This window comes from Convolutriloba macropyga, chromosome 1 (assembly GCF_964194025.1).
Source record: "Convolutriloba macropyga chromosome 1, txConMacr16.3, whole genome shotgun sequence".
NCBI lineage: Eukaryota > Metazoa > Xenacoelomorpha > Acoela > Convolutidae > Convolutriloba > Convolutriloba macropyga.
The window spans coordinates 49927757-49954215 of NC_134468.1; the positions used below are offsets into that span (position 1 = coordinate 49927757).

General features: G+C 36.4%; 1 protein-coding gene across 1 annotated transcript in view; it reads left to right on the top strand.

The window, feature by feature from the left end:
* LOC142340036 (dynein regulatory complex subunit 7-like) overlaps nt 1–26459 on the top strand; it is a 282610-nt gene that overhangs the window by 255100 nt on the left and 1051 nt on the right. Inside the window, exons 18-19 of the mRNA XM_075390439.1 lie at nt 25824–26018; nt 26339–26459. The exon at nt 26339–26459 is cut by the window's right edge and continues 15 nt beyond it. Of these exons, the coding sequence (XP_075246554.1) occupies nt 25824–26018; nt 26339–26459 (316 nt within the window). The remainder of the gene's footprint in view (nt 1–25823; nt 26019–26338) is intronic.

Sequence of the window (26459 nt, forward strand, 5' to 3'; positions counted from 1 at the left end):
TTTAAGTGTATATTAGACTTGTGCTTTTCGACCTATTGAGTTTTACTGGATTGAAATGCGGCCGGAGGCCTAGTTAAATCATTACTAACGAGTGTCGAAAGCAGTAGTCTAATGTGCCTAATTTACAAGTGTGCCTGGTTGGACGCTCTATCACTCGACTGGGCATTTTGCCGAAAACCAAAAAAAGAAGAACTAGAGCCGACAGTTCACGTAAAATGGACAGATAGATTAATTCTGAAACTCCGATTGCCTAATTTAAAACGCCATTTCTTGAGAGGACGAACTTACGCTTACGCACAACTACCGTAACGAAGGAATGTTCGTGGTCGCAAACCCAACCAGGGGGTGGAGGGGGAGGGGGGGGGGGTGGTGCGGCCATGGAGAGGCCGCGTAGAGCGCCCCCAACTGCACACAAAACAAAATGGTCTACCAAACTAATGGTTTAGGGTTTATTCAAACATAGAAAAGATTTTAGCCGACGAATTTCGAAATTGTTATTGAGCTCACAAACTTAATGTATCTTATTAAATTCACATGGAAAGCAAATCTACCAGTTTAAAACGACAACTGCAGCTAACTATTCAAAAAATGAATAAGAACCAAGCTTGAGGTATACATTTGTCAAATTTTGATTTTTATCTTCTAATATTGGTTGAGCAATGGCACTTTGTGAACTAATTCAAGCGAAATAAATTTTTGCACGTAGATGTGAAACGGCACCACCAGATGAGCCCCAGAATCGCCCGATTTTCGATATGTTAACCTTCTCTCAAATGTAACCTGTAAATAATATATTTGTTTTTCGGACTACAATATTTCTCGGACTATGCTGACAACATATTAGGACGCAATAGCGCAACTACTTGGTTGGTGCCATTTCACATTAGTAGTATAAGTAAATGACTAGTAGTAGTACTAGGGGGGGGTCACGCACTGTAAAAAAACGACCCCCTCATTTTTGGCCGAAAAATCAAAATTTTGAAAATTTTTAGAATTGATCCCAAATCGAAGGGGGTGTTTTAATTTTTATATTTAGACGTTTTATATTTTTTTCGACTTTTTAACCTTCGGTTTTCTGGGGAACACAGTTGAAATTCTTTGTCAGCGTGAACTATATTAATTTGTTTACATGACATTCCGCTCCAGTCTAGCCATTACTGCGTATGTTTGTTTAAGCATTGCGGTATTAATTCGTTACTTTGTGAAGCAGCTAACGCTATAGATGAGCTATATAAACTGACCGTTGGAAACACTTTTTTCAAAAATTGAAATTTTGGTCCCATAGGGGACAATAACTTGAAAAATTGGTTCGAAAAAATTTTTGTCCATTTTTTGGCTTCAATCAACGTGAAATGTTGTGAAACATGTTTTGTGAGTGAAAAAAATTGTCGGAAACACTTTTTTCAAAAATAAAAATTTTGGTCCCATAGGGGACAATAACTTGTAAAAAATTTTGAAAATTTGGTTCGAAAAAATTTTTGTCCATTTTTCGGTCTAAATCAACGTGAAATGTTGTGAAACATGTTTTGTGAGTAAAAAAAATTGTCGGAAACACTTTTTTCAAAAATATAAATTTTGGTCCCATAGGGGACAATAACTTGTAAAAATTTTTGAAAAATTGGTTCGAAAAAATTTTTGTCAATTTTTTGGCTTCAATCAACGTGAAAAGTTGTGAAACATGTTTTGTGAGTGAAAAAATTTGTCGGAAACACTTTTCAAAAATTGAAATTTTGGTCCCATAGGGGGACAAACACTTGTAAAAAATTTTGAAAAATTGGTTCGAAAAATTTTTGTCAATTTTTTGGCTTTAATCAATGTGAAATGTTATTAAAATGGGGTCCAAAACTTTTCAACGCTATTTCACTTTTAATCAATATGAGAAGTTGTGAAACACGTTTGGTGTGATAAACAACAACATTCATCTTACCACCACACCCCAAACACTCCGCTAAACATCAGCCAATTACAATTACCACAAACATACACCACAATGCATGCATACTTACATACATATATACATACATACATACATACATACATTCACACATACATATATACGTACATACATACACGCATACAAATATACATACATACATACATTCATACACATACATACATAAATATACACATTGCAAAAAAAAACCAGAGTTGTACAAGGGAATAATTTTTCACGTAATTATGTGTACAATTATGGTTATAATCACTTATGTCCATAAATGTACATATAAATGGGACAAAAACAAAAAAAATAATAACTAACCTGTTAGTAGATGTATAAAATCATTAATGCTATATCAATTGGAGAGTCATCAGATCATGCCCAAACATGTTCAGGGTCACAAAATTTTCCAAAATAAATTGACCAATCGGAGTGCTTGATTTATTATTCGAGTTGACAACCAATCAGAATTGAAAGATTTATAAACAAAAACTCTAAACGCTCACGTTCACTAAACAGTAAATAATGAACACAATAGAAACAAAAGACATCAAGCTCATTCATGAAAAAGTTTTTATCACTGAGAGGTAACATAAATTATACACACATATCTTATCGACGATTGGTTTGATATAATTTACAGGGATAATAAAGCTGTTATCACTGCGCCATAAACCCGTGTTTTCATCGAACGCTTCCTTCACCAATGCGATACTCTTGTAATTGTGGCATGTACGAACCAGTGTTCGAGTTTGAGAATCGTTGGTTTTTTATTTCTAAATATTCAGCGGCCATAATTTTCAGAAAAAACCTTTTCAGCAGTATCTTGTCAACTGCTTATATGGGAGCTTTTAAAACACTTATACTATGGATTGAAGGTACTGAGGACAAAAATGACTTAGTTAACAATTGATCAACTGCTTATATGGTAGCTTTTAAAAGACTTATACTATGGATTGAGGGTACTGAGGATAAAAATGACCTAGATATAAATTGATCAACTGCTTATATGCGAGCTTTTAAAAAACATATACTATGGATTGAAGGTATAGAGGATAAAAATGACTTAGTTATTAACTGATCAGCTACTAGTATGGGAGCTTTTAAAAGACTTATACAATGGATTGAAGGTACTGAGGATAAAAATGACTTAGATATAAATTGATCAACTGCTTATATGGGAGCTTTTAAAAGACTTATATTATGGATTGAAGGTACTGAGGACAAAAAAGACTTAGATATAAATTGATCAACTGCTTATATGGGAGCTTTTAAAAGACTTATACTATGGATTGAAGGTACTGAGGTTAAAAAAGACTTAGTTATTAATTGATCAGCTACTAGTATGGGAGCTTTTAAAAGACTTATACTATGGATTGAAGGTAGTGAGGATGAAAATGACTTAGTTAACAATTGATCAGCTACTAGAATGGGAGCTTTTAAAAGACTTATACAATGGATTGAAGGTACTGAGGATAAAAATGACTTAGATATAAATTGATGAACAGCTTATATGGGAGCTTTTAAAAGACTTATACTATGGATTGAAGGTAGTGAGGATAAAAATGACTTAGATATAAATTGATCAGCTACTAGTATGGGAGCTTTTAAAAGACTTATACTATGGATTGAAGGCACTGAGGTTAAAAATGACTTAGATATAAATTGATGAACTGCTTATATGGGAGCTTTTAAAAGACTTATACTATGGATTGAAGGTACTGAGGCCAAAAATGACTTAGATATAAATTGATCAACTGCTTATATGGAAGCTTTTAAAAGACTTATACTATGGATTGAAGGTAGTGAGGATGAAAATGACTTAGTTAACAATTCATCAGCTACTAGAATGGGAGCTTTTAAAAGACTTATACAATGGATTGAAGGTACTGAGGATAAAAATGACTTAGATATAAATTGATCAACTGCTTATATGGGAACTTTTAAAAGACTTATACTATGGATTGAAGGTACTGAGGACAAAAAAGACTTAGATATAAATTGATCAACTGCTTATATGGGAGCTTTTAAAAGACTTATACTATGGATTGAAGGTACTGAGGTTAAAAAAGACTTAGTTATTAATTGATCAGCTACTAGTATGGGAGCTTTTAAAAGACTTATACTATGGATTGAAGGCACTGAGGTTGAAAATGACTTAGATATAAATTGATCAACTGCTTATATGGGAGCTTTTAAAAGACTTATATTATGGATTGAAGTTACTGAGGACAAAAAAGACTTAGATATAAATTGATCAACTGCTTATATGAGAGCTTTTAAAAGACTTATACTATGGATTGAAGGTACTGAGGACAAAAAAGACTTAGATATAAATTGATCAACTGCTTATATGGAAGCTTTTAAAAGACTTATACTACGGATTGAAGGTACTGAGGATGAAAATGACTTAGATATAAACTGAAACTGCCTATGCGGGACCTTTAAAAGACTTATGCAGTACAATTTTTCTGTAACGAGTTGAAAAGACTTTTTTATTCAGACGGGAAAAACAAAACAAGTCACAAAAACTAAAGCAGAGTTATTTCACAGAATTTAATTGCCGTCACTATCAGAGTCAATTTGTACTACTCTCCATTTCTTTATTCTATCTTCATTGATAGATTCTTTGTCTGATATCAGCTCCAGCGTTCGTTTTGCGCACTTTTTCATACTTTTTGAGGGTCCGGGATGGTTGATGGGTTGCTCTTCTGTTGAAGAGTTAGTAGAAACATGAATGGGGGATACGGGTCTTGGGTCTAGAAGACTAGGCGACGAACCTGATTCAGCAGCCTGATCGTCTATAAAGGAACATCTTTCAATTTCGTCCTCAATTTTTAAAAGACTTATACTATGGATTGAAGGTACTGAGGTTAAAAAAGACTTAGTTATTAATTGAGCAGCTACTAGTATGGGAGCTTTTAAAAGACTTATACTATGGATTGAAGGCACTGAGGTTAAAAATGACTTAGATATAAATTGATCAACTGCTTATTTGGGAGCTTTTAAAAGACTTATATTATGGATTGAAGGTACTGAGGACAAAAAAGACTTAGATATAAATTGATCAACTGCTTATATGAGAGCTTTTAAAAGACTTATACTATGGATTGAAGGTACTGAGGACAAAAAAGACTTAGATATAAATTGATCAACTGCTTATATGGAAGCTTTTAAAAGACTTATACTACGGATTGAAGGTACTGAGGATGAAAATGACTTAGATATAAACTGAAACTGCCTATGCGGGACCTTTAAAAGACTTATGCAGTACAATTTTTCTGTAACGAGTTGAAAAGACTTTTTTATTCAGACGGGAAAAACAAAACAAGTCACAAAAACTAAAGCAGAGTTATTTCACAGAATTTAATTGCCATCACTATCAGAGTCAATTTGTACTACTCTCCATTTCTTTATTCTATCTTCATTGATAGATTCTTTGTCTGATATCAGCTCCAGCGTTCGTTTTGCGCACTTTTTCATACTTTTTGAGGGTCCGGGATGGTTGATGGGTTGCTCTTCTGTTGAAGAGTTAGTAGAAACATGAATGGGGGATACGGGTCTTGGGTCTAGAAGACTAGGCGACGAACCTGATTCAGCAGCCTGATCGTCTATAAAGGAACATCTTTCAATTTCGTCCTCAATCACTTGTTGAGTCAGATTTGCAAAATCTGCAATGTCCGCTTCAAGCTCATCGTCACTGTAAACACGCTGATTGAGACCGGGATCCGGCGGAGACCAGACTTCTGCTGACATTTGGGGACCTGTGTATTGAGTTGGTAGTTGACTTTCTGGCGTTAATGACTCGGCAACGTGTACAACAGTTTCTTCCTCGTCACTCGAACCCCAATCTGGATCCTGTACTACGTTACGCATGAACATTTCCTCGCGCAGAGCGTGGTGGCCAAATGGTAGAGTTGTGATCTTGTCGTTTAAAATATACCGCTTGTCATCGTATCCCGAGAGTGACTTCTTGTTGCACACAACTGTCATTAGTTGGTGTTTGCTCGACGCAATTCTGGTGTTGATAAGTCGAACAGTTTCTCCTCCTGTGAGAACCTGTTTGTATAATTCATGTGTCATCATGCGCCTGGCGTCTTGCGTCACACCTTTCGCCGACTGCTTTGCAAGACCTAAAATAGAAGTTCGTACATTCTAGTTTTTGTTTTTCACTTTTTTTCTTTCGTTTTGTCTTGGAAATCTAGTCCTAGGTCTCTTTTTTATACTTTTTATCCGGTTTTTCTTTACTCATTCTGTTTTTTGTTGTTTTCTTGACTTTTTTAGGTTTTGGAAAAAAAAGTTGACTAACCATCTGCCAGTTTGATGGAATACAGCTTTGGCTTCAACCCCACAAACTCAGAAATCATCTTGCCTCCCATCTCATCTTTAAATTTTAGTGTCACCCTTGCGTTGCTTTGATCGTACATCTCGTGATTAGTTGGAAAGTTTGAGAAGTCGAAAAGGTCCTTCACTGTGGTTTTCCGCTTCAAGTCTGCGAAGAAGTCGTTTGAGAAAATTTCATAAACAAACGAGTCCGTGTCCGAGTACAGTAGTTTACAATTGAAGTGTTTCTTCATTGTATTGTAGTGGAAGTCGTACATGAATTTCTTCGAAAGATCTAAGATGCAAGCACCTACGATAGTTGGTTTGTCCCACTCTATTTCAGTCTGATTCAAGCTTATCGTTGCCAAGTTCTCATCAATGATTTTGAACGCCTTCATCTGTGGAGCGCTGGTCCATTTCAGTGTCTCTTCTTCACTTCGAGCCAGTTTTACTTTTATGCGATTGCGTTTCCCCTCACACGTTTTCCCAAATGCGCTGTTCACCATTAGTTTATAGAAGTTCTCCTCGAACTTGTTCTTGGCTTGCTTTCGCTTCTGAGTGTTCAACTTTACATATGGCGCTAGCCATTTCGACTGGTTAAAAGCGAGTGATCGATGTAGTTTTTCAACTTTCAACCCCAACTGTACGTAGAGCTTCAATGTTTGATAGTGCAAAATGTAGTTCTTTTTGGGGAACAAGGTCTGGATCAATTTGTCACTCGAAGGCGGCGCATTCATCTGCATATCATTCAAAAGCTCTTCCTGATAGTCACCCAACCAGCATGCGTCAACTTTCTGTTTTGTTGGGGCCAAGGGAAAATCTGAATGAAGATCATGAAGTTCATCTGGGTACGACAAATCCACTTCTAATACGTAGCCAATATCGCTATCGTCAGGTGTCTCTAACACGCTTTGGATGAACGCTTTTTGAATTTCAGGATCCCAGTTTCCGTCAGTGTACTCAAAATTGTTCAATGGCAATGGAAACTTTTCCATTATGCCCCCATACAAATTGTTTGCATCAATCATCACTATGAAGGTTGAGGGTGCTTTGGGGTTGAAATTTGGTAGGTATTTGTTGTTCGCAACCGCCAGCCGCTTATTGTAAATCGAGCTTACGCCACCACGAATCAATCCTTCTACCATATCCAATTGTTCTCTCTCTTTTAGGAGTCTCAAGGGCGCTTTAGATAACTTTAGCATAGCATCACCAGAGAGATTAGAAGCGGTATAGTACTGACAACAATCCAGTCCGTATGTTTCGTAACACACTTTGCGGAAGCAGAGCATAACTGCAGCTAGGAGAAACACATCAGTTTTGAGATACAAACTATAGTAATCTTCAATTGTTTCACATTGAAACTTTTCAAAAACTTCTAGCGAATGTTTGTACTCGTCTTCAGTAACGCTCACTTGATACTGTTGGAGACTGTTCATCCACTTTTCTCGTGGTGGGAGTGCGGTCTCTTTCAGTTTAGTGAAATTATCAATGTAACAATAGGGGAAAAATCCCTTCCGTTTCAACATTTGCACTGAACTTTCTGGCCAATCCTTAAAGTGATGTTCTAGCAAAGTAAACTGATCAGAGGGTAAGTTTTGTGCTAGAGAATCTAATGACGAGGCCATGAAACGAAATGAGTCTAGTAGCCTGATATACTCATACACCGGTTTGATCACTCCATTCTTGTCCTGACGGTTGTAGACTAGAACACCAATTTCCAGAGCTATATATTTCTCATCTGTATTCGGAACAATTGATACAGTATTCCTCATGTTACTACCCTGGAGAGCAAGAATTACATGGTGAAGATCGTAGTTTGAGAGATTGTGTGCAAATAGCGGAGTATAGTTGAGAAACCTCCTGTTAATGTTACAAGTGTTATGCGCCCATCCGAGGAATTCTCCAGTGAAGTGACAATGATCTAGAACTGTCGGGTTATTAAAATTGTGTTCCAATGGTTCTTCACATATCCAACAATTGGTGGCATCTTCTTTCGCGATGAGAGGCTGGCCAGAGAAATATTTGTGTTGCTGTTTAACACTGTAAACTCGTTTTGCTATGCTTTCTAAAGACTGAACAAATTGTTCCATGACCTTTGGACCTGTCAAACATTCAAAATGAAACGGTTCAGTTTGGTTCTGAGCAACAAACAACATTGCATAGCTGCACGGTTTATGTATTTCTATTGTTCTTGTTTCTGATTTGGTTGGGTTGTTTTGACATCCTGAGACAGGTTCAATTATTGACTCCAAGTCAAAAAAGCCAACAATTGGAGCAAACCAACGGGACTGAAACTTTTTGTATACAAACGTTGTGTTTTTTGGCATACGCACGATTGCTGGTTTGTTCTTCCAGCAAAGTTCTAAATGTTTTTCATATCGTTCTTTTGAGGTGCAAACATGAAAACAGTTTCTACAAATATGATTATCTGTTCTAACTACTCGTTCCTTGACTTTATGAATAAGAGATCGCAAGTTTCTGATTAAAACGTAGTGATGCATTTGACCGTCGCTAAGAAGAAGAAGGTCCATGTTGAATTCACAGTTCTGTTTTTTGGAAACTCGGAATGGTATCAGTCCGTTTTCAGCGTAGCTAAAATATTCAAACTTTTTTGGTTTTTTATCTTTTTTTCCTCATTTGCTTTTGTGCCATAATCTTCTTTTTAGTTTTAAAGTTTTTCGAAAAGAAATATTTTTAACTTACCGAAATACGTTGACGCAGACCTTGTTTAATTCTTCAAAGCGAGTCATCTGGTGGAAGCCCATAGGCATGTCAAACACACCATCTGCTTGTTTTGCAAGCGGGTTGCCTGGTCCGTATGTTACTGGGCTGGTTATCCTGCGTGCCGGTGCACCAGGAGGAAGAAGTCGAGGGCCAAACTTAAAATGGTAGGCGGCAGTATAGCAATACAGAAAACAATTCTCGTCTTCTCGGTTTCTGATGTTCAGTAGAGAGCATGTGCGCGCTAGTTTGCCTGGAAGCGCCAAATATGACGATGCCCTTATCGGTTTAGCTTTTGCTAATCGGATTTCAATATTGACAATTTGGTCGAGAGTCCAACCGCTACCATGGGAAGCAAAATTGTTGAGCGCTAGGAGCATCTGTTCTACCATTGCATGGAAGGTTTTATCTGCAAGACCACCGAAATCCACTCGTTCCATTTTTGATTCAACATGAATCGAAATTCTATCGGGCTGGCTTGATGATAGATCATCATCGGTTTTCGTGGGTTTGACGAGATCGATAACTGAGTTGAACTGAACTTTTTGTGAGTGTTGTTGAACACTAATGTTGATAATGTTTTCAATCTCTCGACGTTTTAGCTGCATAACGTGTAATAGATCAACGTCTCTTGACCCGACGGTAATCTCATAGACTTTCAGTGTATCGCCGAAAGCGCGTTCGCTTGGTATGATGCCTGAGTCCTGTAGGTTGTTTACATCTACACTCCAAGCTGGTAGACCGTGGAAAGTGTTCATGTGCTCAAGATAATCAGCGTCACGTGGAAAACATTTTTGACAGTATATGCAGTATCGTGGACTGGTCGCCGCATGCTGCACAGTCATGTGTCCTGTCAGCTCATACAGGCTTCTCGTGGTGAATCCACATTCAGTGCACTCGAATGAGTTTGTTTGAGGATAGATCTTATGCACTTCTTTCCGATGTCGACGAACGCTTCTTCTATTTGCCAGTAGTTTATGACAAATTTCGCACTTGGCTTGTCCCATCCCACAAAAATTGATTGTTGCTGTAAGAGAGTAACGGTGAAAGGAACGATTAATTAAGAAGTTTAGAAGTGACAAAAATGTATCAAGTTTGAATCAACTGAACGCAAAGTGTAAGGCAAAAAGCAATGAGTAATTTTTCAATCCGGGGGACCCCGCTTTCAAGAAGTTGATTAGCCAATCGGATGCAAGCAAGCTGTCTCCTATTTGTTTGTTTTTATCGAGGGGCCATCGCGTTACAGTGACGCAATTCAACCTGGTAGCGTTACTTTTTTGTTTACATAGTGCACTCGGGTCCAGACAAGAATTTGTTTACAAGCTATCAATACAAGTCTGAAGAACTTGAATTTGTTTACAAGCCATCAGCGTTTTTGTCATAGTTGAACGATTTAGTTTGTTTTTCCAGGGGAGGGGGAATTTAGTTCTTTATAAAGGTGAATTTTTGATTGGTGAGTCATCGACTTAACTAAAAAGAAAGCGTGTATAATTGTTTACTTCATATGTTTTATAAAAGACAACAGCTGAATTTCATTGATATCGGGAATGAATGGAAAATTATCATTGAGAACACAATGAGCTATATAAATGCAATAAAGTCCACACATTTGAGAGTCTGCACTTTGTAGGGGTTTATTTGTGTCACGTCTGTCTTCCATGAGGTCCACTATAATGCTATCATTAGTGCTTTGTCGAAATCGGTCTGATATGTGTTTATATGAATAGAGAGGTAATGCCAGCGGGTCGGCAAAGTATGTTATTGGGTAGGCATATCTCTTTGCAAGCACAATCCAATGAGATCCAGGTGAAGAGGCTGGTGAAGCGTTAACGATAGCAAATGAGTTGGTTGGTATGTGCAAGGGGAAATTGTCAGCTGCATAAACACCGTTGAATTTAAACATCAAATGACCGGATTGTAGAATCAATTTGAATATTTTATCTTCATCCATTAGATTATAGGAAGAGCGTTTTTGGAAACGTTTCTCGAGGAATCGATATAAACTGTTGAACATTTCTCCCCGAGAAATAAAATTTCAATGTTGCGGGGCAACGCAGCACCGAACTTGAGTTCCACAGATAATGAAGAGTTTGTTAGCTCGGGATGAATAAAATCATGCGTGGCTTCTTGAGTGCTGGTGAGATCAAACACCATAATGTAATGGTTAGGAAAATCAGTTAGAGATATCCCGTGACCATTTTCTACATAAGCTAGTGCAGCCATCGAGTTGTAGTATAGTCGTTTATTATCAGTTGTTGATATTGGTGTACCAGCTGTGGCGAACCCATTACGGTAAATTATTATCTCATTCAAATCAAACTTCTGGTATGAAAATGGATTGAGCGTATTAGTACCGATGAACGCATCGCTGCGGCACATGGCGACAATTAGTCTACGAATAGGTTCTTTTGTGAAAATATCCTCCTGCTTCCAGCTCTGTTGCCCAGCTGTTGCTAGAAAAGCTTTCGAAATAACTTCATTATATCGGTACATTGCAGGTGTCTTGAGAAGTGTTTTCTCGATTGCACCAAGCACGATATCGGAGACTGTCATTTTTCGCACGAACAAATTTGCTTCATCGATTTTGATTTTATAGTGTTTAGCCCCGTCTTCACTCACAATCGCAAAGTCATCCTGTGATCGTCGGAAAGAAATTCGCAGCGTTACTCCACTCGTTAGATGATTCTCGCATGAAAAGAAATCGGTAGCTATTTTTCCATACATTGTGAGTTGAGCAGATCTTCTCACAGTTTCTTGTCGAGCTGTGATTGTAGCGGCTGGGACGCCTGTTGGGTCTGCTTCATAATCATATCCTTGACAGTTCAGCCAGGTTTTTTTCGCATCCGATCCATGAGAAAATTCTGTTTCTATGAAACTTTTGTGTGCGTAGTGCCCATTGGCGGAAGATATTTTGATGCCGTTTGCTGACACTATGCAATCGGCGAAAAGGGAATGTAAGACATTATTGGCTAGATGTGGCGTGTCACTGTTGTTGGCATCTCCCGTGGTGAAGCGTAAATCGTTTCCATTATTTCGAACAACTCGAAATTTGATTTCCAGATAAATTTTCTGTAGGTCGATGAAGTTATTTCTGTCACCGACTATTTCAAACACTAACGAAGATCCAGTGGGCGAGTACAAAGGTCCTGTTTTTTGCTCGAACGATTGATCAAATGTTACAAGAAGGGGAGGTTTCTCGAACAAGTCTAATGAGCTATGTGTTGCCTCTGTGGGAATAACAATGTTAGTACGCATTTTTTACTTTTGAGAAGAAATCTGATCGACTTCTTTGTGGCTTCGTTTTTCGCGAAATGATCTTTTTCTTTGGTGGAGACTGCTTTTTGGATGCTTTCTTCTTCGACCTCCTTCGATAGATTGCTTTTCGTCCTCGTTGAAGTGCTCCTCCGATTTGTTTTCTCGCTGTTTTTGCAACTGTACTTTTCAGAGCTTGCTTCGCTGATTTCTTTTTTGTTGCAAATTCTAATAACTCTGGTGCACCTTGCACTAGCAATTCTCTTCCAATTGTTTTTGCTGCTGGCCAAATAAGTCGTCGGGCTAGGGGTAATGCAACACGACCAATGCCAGCAGCTAATGCGCCGAATCCACTTCCTCTTTGTCTATAATGTCCTGAGAAATGGGGCATTGAATTGGATGCTTGATTATTATAATAGGCTTCCATCAGTTAGCTTGTTCTCTGGAATTTGAGACTTATAACAACTTTACCAATTCCAGTGAAAGGGATCAGTTTCCCAGTTTCACTTCTCAGCTCAACTTTGATGTTCTGGATATTGTTTGAAAGTAAACGCTTGTAGTCCAAGTTTGTATAGGTTTTATGGTGAATAGGTGCTACTGTGTTGAGGCTACCGTTTCTCAGACGTCTCTCCGATTCAATGATTTTGAGAATGGGTGCACGTGAGTCACCCACATGTTGATACTCAATAATATCAAGGTACACAAAAATAAGCTGTGACCCACATGTTATATCAACGGGGAAAATACCAAAATGTCTGTTAGGAGAGTTCGGAGCCCCATTTTCCAAGTTTGTCTTGTAACCAATGTGAACAAAACCATTGTGTGCAGGGTCCGGGGTCCCCTTGAAACCAAGAATGCTGGGAATTTCATTGTCTTGAAATGACAATCCTTCATTTTCCCCAAATGTTAACACAAGCTTTTGCGTTATCTTGTCGAACTTACGATCAAACTGTTTTAGTCTTGCAATGCGAACAATCTCCGAGACTAGATCTTCCCAGCTGTTGTAAATACCAGTCCGAATTTTTCTGAGTTGTCCTGATCGATTACTCGACTCATTTGGATTGGTCATTGAATTCTTGTAAACAACTATTTCTCCAGAGTTCACGTTGTTGATGTTTGATGGAAAAGATAGAGATGTCAATGCTACTTGCCATTCTCCCTGTAAGTGTATCGGTTGTGATAATTGGTTCCGAAATGATGCCATAGTATTTCCATCAAAAACGTCCATTGATGCATTTGATAACAAGTCAATTGTGTCAATTGTAAACTCATTGCTGTTGGAAATCATTGCTCCTCTTCAGTGTTTAACGCATCAACTTGTACTAATTCCGGTTCGTAAAACTTCCCAAGGATTTTAACGTTATTTGCGTCAATCAGGTTGTAGGTAGGTGGACTTGTTGTAGCCAATCTTAGTACTGTGAAAATTTCGTTTGTATAATTCTGAGTATAACCTTTTCTGAAGGTATCGTCAGGTTTCGCTATTCGTACCAGGTCCCCCTCTTCAAATCGTGGTTTATATTTATTGTTGTCCAAAGCAATCGAAATTAAAAATGGTTCATGTTTTTTGAATACTTTATTTGGGGCTAACTTTGTAACGCGGTTAACACGACTGTTAATGATATTTACGAAATTGGGAAGCTCCTTTATATAGTTCCAAGTCCATTTTTCTTCCAAGTATCTGTATATAATGTTTTTAAGTGATCGAATATTTCTTTCCGCAAACGCAGATTTGGTTTCGTTTTCGGTTGTATACAAATGAATCTTTTTGTTTTCACAGAATGTTTTGAACTCGCCCTTGAATTCGGTGCCTTTGTCTGTCCACACTTTCTCTGGTTGTTTCGTCTTTATCATTTGTTTGAAGGCTTCAACGCAATCCTTTGAATACATCGTTCTGAGAGGTTGAACACGTAAATAGCGTGATAAAACGTCAACTGCAATCAATAGGTATTTGACCCCATTGTTGTGCTTGGCTATTTTGTCCATATAGGCTACATCCATGGACCATATTTCGTTTATTCTGTAAGCAACTACCTTCAATCGTGGAAAACTTTTCCGGAATTGACGATATTTAGTGTATGAGTTCTTGGATTGAAGGAATTTTTCAATTTTTTTGTGGGAAAAGCCGCTTTCCTCTTTTATGTTAGCAACACTTCCAAATGCTGCTTTTCCTTTCGTGTAAACTTTACTTAGTTTTTTGATTTCCGCTGAATGGAGTTTTCCAGCTTGTTGGCGTTTTAATTTCTTCTTCTGCGTCTGCGAAGCCTTCCTCATCAAAGCTAGCAGTCTCTGTTTTTTCTGCTCTCTCGATAGCAGGTTTCTGTTCACTGGCTGCTCCATCTGGAAACTGACGCAGTTTTTGCTCTTTCGGAATTTTGATGAACTTCTTTGCGTAAGTATTACAAGTGAGATGTGGTGCAAGATTCAAATAATTCAATACTTGATAATCGTCAGGCAAAAGTTTTGATGATGTTTGTTGTAATGCGTAGAGGAAAGTTGATGCTGGAATGTCGGTGTTCCTTCCATTAATCAGGATTTTACCTTCAAAGTCCAGTGAAATGTTGCGTGATCCGTTTATTTTCTTCAAAATTATTTTTGCTTTTCCAAATTTGTCTTTATCGAGAAAATCTATATCATCGATCACACTCTGACTGATTTCATCAAACTCTTTCCGTTTAGTGTTGTCTGGGATACTTTGTTGCTTTTCTTCTTCATCGGAAACCATGACGTCATCTGTCTGTTGCTCTGTGTTCTGCTGCATGACCGCTTCTGATGGCTCTTGTTTTGAAGTTCTTTGTAGAAGGGATAGTTGTTTCGACTTGTTTTTTGTTAATGGATTGTTTAATATTTGCGAAACTTGGGGTTGTTCAGTTGTAAACATGTTGCGAGGAATGAGCACAAATTCCTCAGTTGGCATTTTTCTGTAGATACTCTAGACAAGGTCTGGCAATTAGTTGAATCAGAGAATGCCCTCTCGTTGTCTGGAATAATTTACTTCTTTCCAGCGCACTAAAATATTTTTCAGAAAGTTGTCGTAGTTGAGGTTCGAATTGTTGTAGTTCTTTCTTGTTGATTGGGACAACACCAGAGAGCACGTTCATTACACAATCGCTTAGGAACCAAATGAATTCAATATCTTGGGCTAGGAAAATTCGCTTGCTTTTCGATTTGGGGTTGTTGTTAACGCACCAACGCTTCAGCATAAGCAAATGTCTCTTTTTCATTCGTAATTGGTGTAATAACAGCTTCCTCCGAAGGAATATAGAATACTGATGGTTCGGGACCAATGAGTTGAGAAGAAAATCGTAAGCTTTGACTTGTTTTAGGATCCAGGTCAATGATCAAATGTCCATAGGGTTGAGCTGTTGCTAATTTGTATGCGTCCTTGAGTAATTGGAGACAGTTTAACTGTTTTCCGAGGTATTCTATTTGTTGAATGTCACGCAATGATTTGAATAAAACTATATGAGTTGTGTTTAGATCAATTGTTCGCGACCATTTACTCTGTTGGAATAGGTTGTGTTTGACGTAGATCACATGAAGTTTTCTGTGTCTTCCTGACGTTGCTATCTTCACAAACTCTTTGTCGTTAAAGATTTCCTCGCATGAGTCATCATAAACGAGCAGACAGTCCGAAAGCTTTTTCGTTATATCCAATCCGGAATACTTGATGAACTCAATGTGCGGTATTTTTTGTTGCATAGCTGTAAATATGTCCTGGAACTCTTTGTAGAAGTAATAAATTTTGGGAAATGCTGGGTAGAAGGACCGACCTTGCAGCATGCTGAATATGAGGTCAGTTTTCCCAGAACCACTTGGGCCTACAACCGCCATGAAGATCCTATCGTTTGTGAGAATGACTTTATTCATAATTTAGGATTTGGTAAGATATAACCAACTAGACTCGAAAGCAGTGCAATCCAAATTGATTTCTCTTCGCAGCTCTCCGATATCAAGAATAGCATGGCAAAACAGAGACTAATCATGAGCACGATAATACTCACTTGAACGAAAAATATAATCTCTGATCGAGGGACTACGGTATTGGAACAGCAACGCCATGGAGGTCTCTCTCGGTTTCCATCATCAAAAACCAAGTTTGTAATACCCCCATCAATTTCGTCTCTCGTAACTCGGGTACTCATTGAAACAGTTTTATCGATTTTTACTTAACGTCTGTTTTCTGGAACTGTAATTTGAAAAATGATCTTGCTAGACAATTTTTCCAAACTCATGTTCTGATTTTCTCTTCATATATTGTCCCATCGCGCCCAAGGGCTTTTCTGAAGAAATTTATTGGCGAAATGTAGAGATTTAGAGGGGGTCGTTTTTTTACCGTGCGTGACCCCCCCGTGGTGTGCTACTAGTCATTTACTTATACTACTCACATTTGTATGCAAAAACTTCTTCCACTTAAATAGTTCACAAAGAGTCAATGATCAACCAATTATAGAAGATAAATATCAATATTTGACAAATGTACAGCTGAAGTTTAATTCACATTCAATCTTTGAATCGTTAGCTGAAGTTGTTGTTGTAAACTGGTAATTTTGTTTTCCTTGTGAAGTTTTTAACATACTATACTTTTACGAGCTCTGAGTTAAATTCTAAATTCCTTAGCCAAGTTCTTTTCTATTTGGAAGCTAGGTAGGAATCTGGATACTCCCAAAGTTATTACTCGATGTTGTGCCATTATCACTTGTGAGTGTGTTTTTTGTGAGAAGGTCGGTTGTCATGACATCTGTTGGTGTGATGATCTGCTCAATTGAGTTTTTTCAACTTTCTCTGATGAATTGGTACTATGTGTCAATGTGCTTCGATCACTTGTTAAGAACTGGTTTAGATGCTAGCTTTATGTAGCTATGATTGTCTTATATGGCTCACACTGTTTGTACGTTAGCTCTTTACAAAGGCCTCGCAAAAAATTATTTCTTGAACAGCTGCTGCTATACCTTTGTACTCGAGCTCACAAGATAAGAGTGACCACGTTTGCTGCTTCTTAACTGGTGAACTGACTGATCTCCGTCTGTTTTTCATTATAATGCATTAACCACAGTCGAAAAGCGAGGAGAGATGATGCACAACTTAAGGGGTGTATGTTAGAGTTTACACTGTATAAAGTAAGTTAAGTTTATAAGATGGAGCTTGAAATGATAGCTCAATAGAGAGCATATTAAGATTCGCAATGTGGACCAGTTGGCTTACTGTAGAGCCTAGGATTATATTTAATGAGGGATTTGTGAGGGTGCGATCCACAAGTGACCAAATTTCACTCTCATTGTTATGGTGTTGTCATAGAATGAACATAACGAGCTAGGAGAGGTTTACCGACCAATGTGATTTTTGGGCCAATTAGATTTTTGGGCCAGTATTCCTTGCACCGTGTGTGTGTGTGTGTGTGTTATTTTTAGGCGTTAATATAGCCATCACTGTTGATTGATACTGACGATTACTTCATCTGTCCTAGAGTACTACCTCATATTGGACTGTTTACTTAATAGCTATCATTATTGTATGGTTTATGTAACAGACAGCTGTGTTAGTGGATTGTTGACGTAATAATCAAGTGTTAATGGTCCATTTCGCTCGTAATACTGCTGTATTAACGGATGAAAAAAATACACACATCTGTAAATTAATGCACGTTTTTAATCGGTTAACTAGATTTATATAGTAGTCACTAGGACTATAAATGAAAATTTGACTGCCTATCCAGCATTTGACAGTGGTGTAACAATCTTTCTGAATCTACGCAGAGGTGGGTGAAATATTGTCCAAGCTAGGATAATGGTCCCCGAAACGTCGGTTTGGCTGTGCAGTGTGGTCATGCAGTAGTTGTATTATGTTTTCGGTCCGCAGTTGTGTCATTCTTCCTCTGCAGTTCTTGTTCTGAGTTCCTCTGAATTCTAACGTGTTCAGCTGTCTTTAATGAGCTTCAAGTGGACCTTGCTTCGGTGCCTTTTACGCTCATTTTTAATGGATTGTTTGCTCTTCATTTCTTTTCTTGGTTTGTTTTTTGGCGCAAATTTGGTATTTGATGTTGATCTCATTGGACAGAAACTGTTTGATTTGGCAATATTATAGATGATGCAGTGTCTGGTTCTAATAGATTTGAGTTAGCAACTGCTGCTGCTCTAATATTTCAGTATAGAGTTCATTGTGAAAAGCATTAACATCCGACTTAACAAATCCAACAACTGCCCTAACAGTGGATTGGTTGATTTGGTGACGATTCTAATTTGTGTTACTGGTTGTTAGAGCCCAAATAGACGCAACATATTTCAGGTCACAGAAGTGAATTTTTTTGTGAGACTCAACTTACCTGTTTTTGCAGCAATCTTTTTCAGGATGTTCACCGAAAAAGTTTTAGTTTTAATTGGCGCTCTTTGCTCATTTGCGAAGTTGAGCATGCTATCAAAATGACATTAATCCTCTATCTGGTCTGCTTTTCCAGTAGTGTTTATTTGCAGGTTTTCAACGAAGAGAGGTAGATGTTATTGGTCTCCTTTCTTTGGGTTCTAAACGCGTTGGCGCCGATTCTTCTGCTGATAATTTGAGTTCTTTTGGTTCCATGCAATCATATTTGTTTAAATGAAGTAGTCTTAATCGCTCGGTTCTGTTCGTGAGTTGGATCCTGTTTTAGTTAAAAGCATCTGCGTGGGATCTTATCTTCAGCAAATAAAATTAGAATGCTGGAATTTTGCTTTTCAGAGAAATTTTGCTGCAGTACGAAAAGTACGAAAACCTGCCCTGCAAATTAGAGTTTCCATCATTTTGTGCGGAACTGATTAAACTTCTTGTACGCAATACCGGACCCTTAACTATGCATAATCAATAATGTTGAAATTTAGCTACTCTGAAGGCGAGTACTACTAAGAGAGTGTGATCGAATAGTTTGTTTAAATACCAAAAGAAGTGATGGGCTTGAACATTTTTTGAGTTTTGAGATTTTTATCAATTTCCAAAATCGCAATTTACAATTTTTACAGACACTCTGATAACCATTTTTTTCTAAACTTGAGTTAAAAATGGAGCACCTGTATGAAATGCAATGAACCTTTAAATAACGGGGAACTTTCAGAATGAGAAAAGCTTGTATCCAATTGAAGGCAAAACAAGAGAGAAATTATGATTTACGGTAGACTTTTACGCAACGAACTCAACACTGTAAGAACCTAAGTCGTATCGTTTTGAAAATTAGAAGTATCTTTGTAACTCTAAGTTTGAATTCAAACTTCAGTCGACGAACTCCAAGGGAACTTGGTTAATACTGGACAACAATTTCTGATAAACCAAAACACTGAACGTTTCTGTAATGAAACTTATTGCTGTTCTTTGCTTTCAGTAGCGCAAAAATTTTTCAAGTTTATTGACTTCAGTCCAATAAGTAGATACAGGACTATTTAAATTCTCAGGTCAACATCTTTTTTTTTGCTATGTTTAACTAAGACTTTGTCATAAAAACCCAAAGTATCCGACATCAAAATGGAGACAACTGCACTAGCAAAATGGAATAAGGAAAAGTTGATACAAGAAATTTTAAAACTAAGAGAAAATAAAAGAACATCACTTAGTAGTAGTTTGCAACAATGTGAAATAGATGAGCTCAGGAAAGATGTAGAATTATATAATGAAAAAGCTGCGTTAATTGAACAAGAAAACAAAGAACTTCGAGCAGCTTTAGACAACGAAAAAAGATTATATGATCAGTCAACGTCGGAAATCATTCACTTGAGAGCTCATAATGACAAAATGCTGACAAAAAATATTGATGGTATCGGTGACAATGAACGTAAAGCGTCTGAGAGTTCTAGCAAAAAGTTTTTCCCCAAATTTGTACCTAGGTTTGCTAAAAATTTAGTTATTTGTGACAGCACGTTCAAATTTGTAAAACAAATATTTCAGCCTTATATTTCATCAGGAAGTCAATAATATAGCCGATCAATTTAATGGTGAATTTCAGTCGTGTAAAGTAAATATCCTTAATTACGACTTGGAAAACACAGATATAAGGCATGATGGTGTTCATCCTAATTTACATGGAATTAATAAATCGGTAGCGACTCTGAGAAATCACTTGAAAAGGATTGGTTACAATTGTTCAACAAACGATGTCTCTTTGAGACAAATTCCACCAAAACGCAAAGATCCTTTTGTACCCGTGAGAGATGGATGGAATAATTTCAACAATCGTATTGAATTCTGATACATTTGGTTGACTTCTTGTATTAAAAATGTTTTATTCGAGATGTAGGTGAATTTTTATCTTGGTTTTAATTGTGATTAAGTTTGCTTTTTTTCCAGAAAAGATCGAGTTTCTCAAAGTTACTCAAACTTATTAAAACTTAAAAAACTTAACTGCCGTCAGGTCGATCAGATCAAAAATTTTTTACTATGTTTCCGAGTATTTAACATAAAATATCTACTTATAATCATCGTAGTTATTCTACAAAAATGTGATGACATTAAATGAAACCCAGGTCCATCAAATTCGTACAATATAACAACAAGTGGAAAGTACAATGGTGGGTGTAGGAGAAAATTGGAGTTTCCCAAGTTTTGGTATCTGAAGCCTCAATAATAAACATGAGCAACTGTCTCGTTTTTTGAAAAATCTTTATGAAACTTCATTCCTAGTTGTTAACGAAACATGAATAAATGAAAAACTGACATTCCCGAGTTTTATCTGGGCAATAGTCATCACTTCGCTCACCAACCAAGATCATCATTAACTAATGTACAGAGAGGCGGAGGGGTAGGTATTTGAGCTCCCGAACAGTTTACAGTAAAAATGAGAAATGATTTGAACACAATCAATAGAAGTTTTTTTGAGTCAATGTGGATTGAAATTAGTAAGCCTTTAACACAAAAATTACTCATTAATGTAGCATACTGCCCCAATGTAAATCTTTCTAACTTTTTTCTGGATGAAATGACTGTAGAAATCTCAAAATGTGTATTCGTATACAGATAATCTAATTTTATTCGGAGATTAAAATATAAACTTGTTAGGTGCAAAAGGTAGACAGTCACTTGACTTTTACAGCAAACAATGGGCTATGTTACGCTAATGAAACGGAGGCAACATAGACAAATGGTGAAAAATCTTCGTTAATTGAATACTGTTTTATCTCGCAGAACCAAATTTTTGAAGCTTTAAAATAGTATATCAGTCATCATTAAAGATAGATCACAATGATAAGAAAAGACAGTTTTTGATACGTAAAACCAAGAAATATTCAAGATCAAATTTCAATAGTGTCATTGCGCTGCAAGATTGGTTGCCTATGTACCAGATTAATGAGCCTATCGAATTGTTTCTGAAATTTATCGACATTTTTGAAAATATAGTGAGCTGTCATGCACCCTTGAAGTTGGTAAAAAGTAGTACTAAAAACAACAAAAGCAATAGTTGGCAAAGGAATTACGTGGTCTCATAATTGAAAAACACCGTCTCTTTGATGCGTGGAAGAAAAACCCAAAACCAGATATTTATAATATTTACAAATCTTTACGCAATTCAGTGAATAGAAAACTGAAAAAAGCTGCAGATGATTATGCAAAGAATTTTCTCCAGCAGCTACCAGCTTCAAGAGAACAATGGAAATGCATCAAAAACATGATCAACTCCAACAGTCAAATAGAAGAAATTGACAATTTAGGGGAAGGTAGTCATTTTGTTGAGGATGACAGAAAGATTGCCAATCTTCTTAATAACTGTTTTGCGAGGCTCGGATTATACAAAGGCAAAGACGTTTCTCCAAATCATTCTTCCCTAAAATTTGAGGGACCGGAATTTAGCTTCCGACCAGTCACCAGAAAAGAATTAAATAATGTTATTGATAATCTACCTAAGCATAAATCGCCCGGACCGGGCTATATACCAAAGTATATACCAGCTAAAAGATACTAAACTGTCTATTGGGACTCATTTACAATTTGTCGTCAATGAATGTATAAACAACGACACGTTTCCTAATATTTTGAAAACAGCCCATTTTACACCTGTTTATAAAAAAGGAGATGGACTAGAACCAGAAAACTATCGACCCATATCAGTCACACCAACTCTAGCAAAAATTTTTGAGCGATTACTACTTGAACTCACCTACTAACTCTTAATGGTCTGATTAACAAGAATTAATTCGGATTTCAAAAGCAAAAGTCCTGTCTCGATACTATCATTTAATTAACTGAAAAAACAATCCAATGCGTTGACGAAAACGAAATTTTTGTCACACTATTTTAGACTTAACAGAGGCTTTCAACTCAATATCTATAGATGTTTTTATGAACAATAAAATGTTTGGAATTGGAGAGAATGCAATAATCTCATTAAACTCCCTTCTTTGTGATAGGAAACAGTGTTTAAAAAATTGGATAGCAAAATCAGATTGGGTTGTCATAAATCACGGTGTTCCTCAGGGAACTGTCTTAGGGCCTTAAAATTTTATACTTTATGTCAACGACTTCAGTGAAGCCGTATCAACGAATTGCGATGTATTGCAGTTTGCCGATGATACGTCAATTCTATGTCTTGCAAAGAATGAAGCAATTTGCAGCTAATGGCTGAAGATACATTAAACAAGACAGATCAATATATGAAACAAAACAGGTTAACCCTGAATGAGGAAAAAACGGAGTTATTGGTATTCTGGAATGAAAAATTGCCCATTACTGAAACTGTTGACTTCAAGGGACACCGATTGGAAGCTTGGAAGCATCTGAAAAATTTAGATGTTTAGGTGTAATAATTGATAGGGAACTGACATACCAAAATCAACTAAATAAGGTTATCAGTAAAGTGGCTTCAGCAATCAGATCATTATATTTGGTTCGTTATAGGTACTGCTAAAACAAGAATAAATCTTTTTAAATATCTAGTTTTGTCACATTTAGACTTTAGTGCGATTTTTTTTCAAAATTTACCATCTTACTCTATTGATAGAATTAACAAACAGATAAACTGGGGCATAAAAGTTTGCTTTATGAAAACCAAATACGATACTGCCAGAGATCTAATTCTGGAGACTAAAATTCTTCCAGCAGAGCTCTAAATAACACGGGTGTCATTAAATAGGTTTTTCAATATTCTCCAACAAACAAGAAATCCCTCTAATAAACATTTCGGATTTTTAGAAAACGTGCCAATTATTGCAAACAAACGAACCCATAACCTTTTCTCAGAACAAAAATGTAAGTCAAAATGGAATAATGGTTCAATTGTTCGTAACTTTATTCGAAAATGGAATACACTTCCAATTACAATTAGAAAAGAAACGTCGAAGACCAAATTTAAACAAAAAGTTTCAGCGCAAATGCTCAAACGACACGAAAGAGTTGCAATAGACAGAAGGGTTGCAGGATTTAAACATATTTTTTATTAAGCTATTTTAAAAAACCGAACCTTAGTTTGTTATGAATTAGAAAATAATAATGTTTGATTAATAAATTTGTAACATGTAACATTAACCAAGTGGTTAGTTTAATTTACGTGTTACAGATTTGAAAAAAAAATCGTTAGCGTTAGCGGAAGTGTTGTTAAATTGTTGTGAAATGTTTGCTTTTTAAGGAAATGTTCTTTTGTGTGCTTATTGCTGTTGTATTTTAATGAGCTTCAATGATTTGAAATTTATTTTGAAGTATTTTATTTTGCTTGTGAAAATGGGAAATTTCATTTTTTTTGAAAATGTTGAAATTTGAGAGAAATGTTGAAATTTGAGAGAAGTTTTCATTGCTTACTACGATGCTTTTTTACGATGAGCTTCGGTTTTGTTATTGCGGGTTGCCACTATTACTGCGTTTTGTTGAGAAATTATGATTATAATTTGAAGGAACTTTATTTGTTTCTGCTATGCTATTCCTTGATATGTTTGTTTTTGCTAAATTATCTTGCTTTGCTGCTTTTAATTTGTAGTGAAAAAACAGATTTAAAGATGTTGCGAATATATTGATTCACGTATAGCAATTTGACTTTTGTTTTCTGTGTTTCTTCAAATTCTTAATGGCTTTTCGTAAAATATTTTTAATAGGCTATTACTAGGCCTTTCGATGTCTTGTTTTTCTTTTGCTCATGGAACTTTTTCTTATCTGATCAAGTTTCTCCTGATCAAAACTATATGTCGCTGACCTACATTTGCGCACGCTAAATGTTGGCTACATAACTACCTAAGGTTTGTAGCTACATACTACTACTACTACTACTACTACTACTACTACTACTACTACTACTACTACTACTACTACTACTACTACTACTACTACTACTACTACTACTACTACTACTACTACTACTACTACTACTACTACTACTACTACTACTACTACTACTACTACTACTACATACTACTACTAAGGTTTGTAGCAAACAAAAACAGTAAATGAGAGTTTTCTTAGAGATTTCCAGGGACTAATTTAAATTTTTAAACGTTTTCTTTCTGTGGATTCCGTCCTGTCTTGAGTCTGTTATCAAATCGGTTTTTTCGCTTGTTTTTTATCTGAAATAACGCAAGTGCCTCATTTATTACCGAGGTCAAACCGTAGGTTTTGAAAAATTGTACTTATATGGCCCGCGGCAGTCGAATAATAAAAGAAGATGGAAATATTCACCTAACGGAAGTTCGCAAACTTTTATAATGCATTTTTCTGCAAGTTTTCAAAACACTCATCAATTCATCTGATTTCTTGTGTTTTTAAATTTCCGCGGCTCAGATAACACTTTCAAAAAATGATGACTTGACTGCCATCAAAAGCATGCAATTAAATTTTGAATGGATTTTTTTGAACAGTGCCAGTTTGTGGGTTTTTGACCAAAATGTTTTGTTTTTTGAAAAAGTGTCACTGTTTAAAATAATTTAGACTCTTTTCTGATTTTCGATAATTTTGCAACATTGTTTTTAATTAGCGATTGTTTTGAGGTCCAAAAGTTGTTCATAAGCCCTTCTCGAATGCTAATTATTTGAAGTGAAATTTTAATTACAAAATTACCACAAAATTTTTATTTGTTGTCTGTTTTAGAGCACCGCGTGCTTGAAAAATTGTCAAAATTTTTGTACAACTAGCTAACTTTCAATATTTTTGAATAAAGAAAGAAATACAGCATTGAATGGTTAATTGCATTCAATGCAACCTATTATAATTTGTGTGAAATTATACTGACTATGATTTTTTTGGTCAAATAGTAATACGAATAATTTAAACAATGCTTAGAAAGACATTCCGGGGAATAGATATAAATATCAAATTCAATCAAAATAAATGTTTGTTAAGAATTTTTGATTCTTTTTAAATCACATCTTTTGCGTTTTTGTTTCTTGTTAAACATATTGACAAAATTAAATAAAGGACGCTCTTCTTTTTAATATCCGGAGAATAATTGCTGCGTTTGCAAACGTTATCTCAATAGACTATTAAAACATATGAAGCATTGTAAGTTCTGATATAAATATTTGGGAAGTTTCTGTGCCATGCACAGAATCATCCGAGCGTTCTTGTTTGGTTAACAATTGTTTTACTGATTCGTATATTTTATTTTTCATATTATTTTAACCCAATGGTCGCTTCTCACCAGTTTTCTTAAATCATTTGATAGGAGAAGCAGGAGCAAGAGGAGCGACAGAGGAGGGAGGAGATGGAACTGGACTATCTGGCACCCTTCTTTGCCCAGATTGGGAACCCAGACAGTCTCAGTGAAGCACAAGCCAAGAAGATGAAGGAAGACTGTCTGGCTGACCTCAAACAGAGACTCATTGACAAGGCCAACCTTATCCAGGCCAGATTCGAAAAGGTCAAAATCATACACTTGTTTACTTTTAGAAAGTACTTGCTTTGGGGCAGTTAAATGTTGATGGTTGGAAATCAGTTGCATCTGCACTTCTTGTGCACTAACTGAGAACATTAAGAGGTTAACGAGTTTGAAATTTAATTCAAGATGTTTCCATTGATTATTTTAAAAATTTATTAAACGCTAAAAAATTTAGTGCTTTAACAGATCGCAGAGACTTCCTATCAATCGTAAAAGAAGAGCCTCGCTCTAACGTATATATTAGCTAATGTTGATGATGATGATGATGATGATGATGATGATGATGTTAGTGTGTTTATTAGGAGACTGGGTTGTTGGAGAAAAAGCAGCAATGGTACCAGGAACAGCAGCTGGTCATGACTAAGGCAGAAGAGGATGAATACCTTGCATACTGCTCAGATGCCATGTTCAGAATACACATAC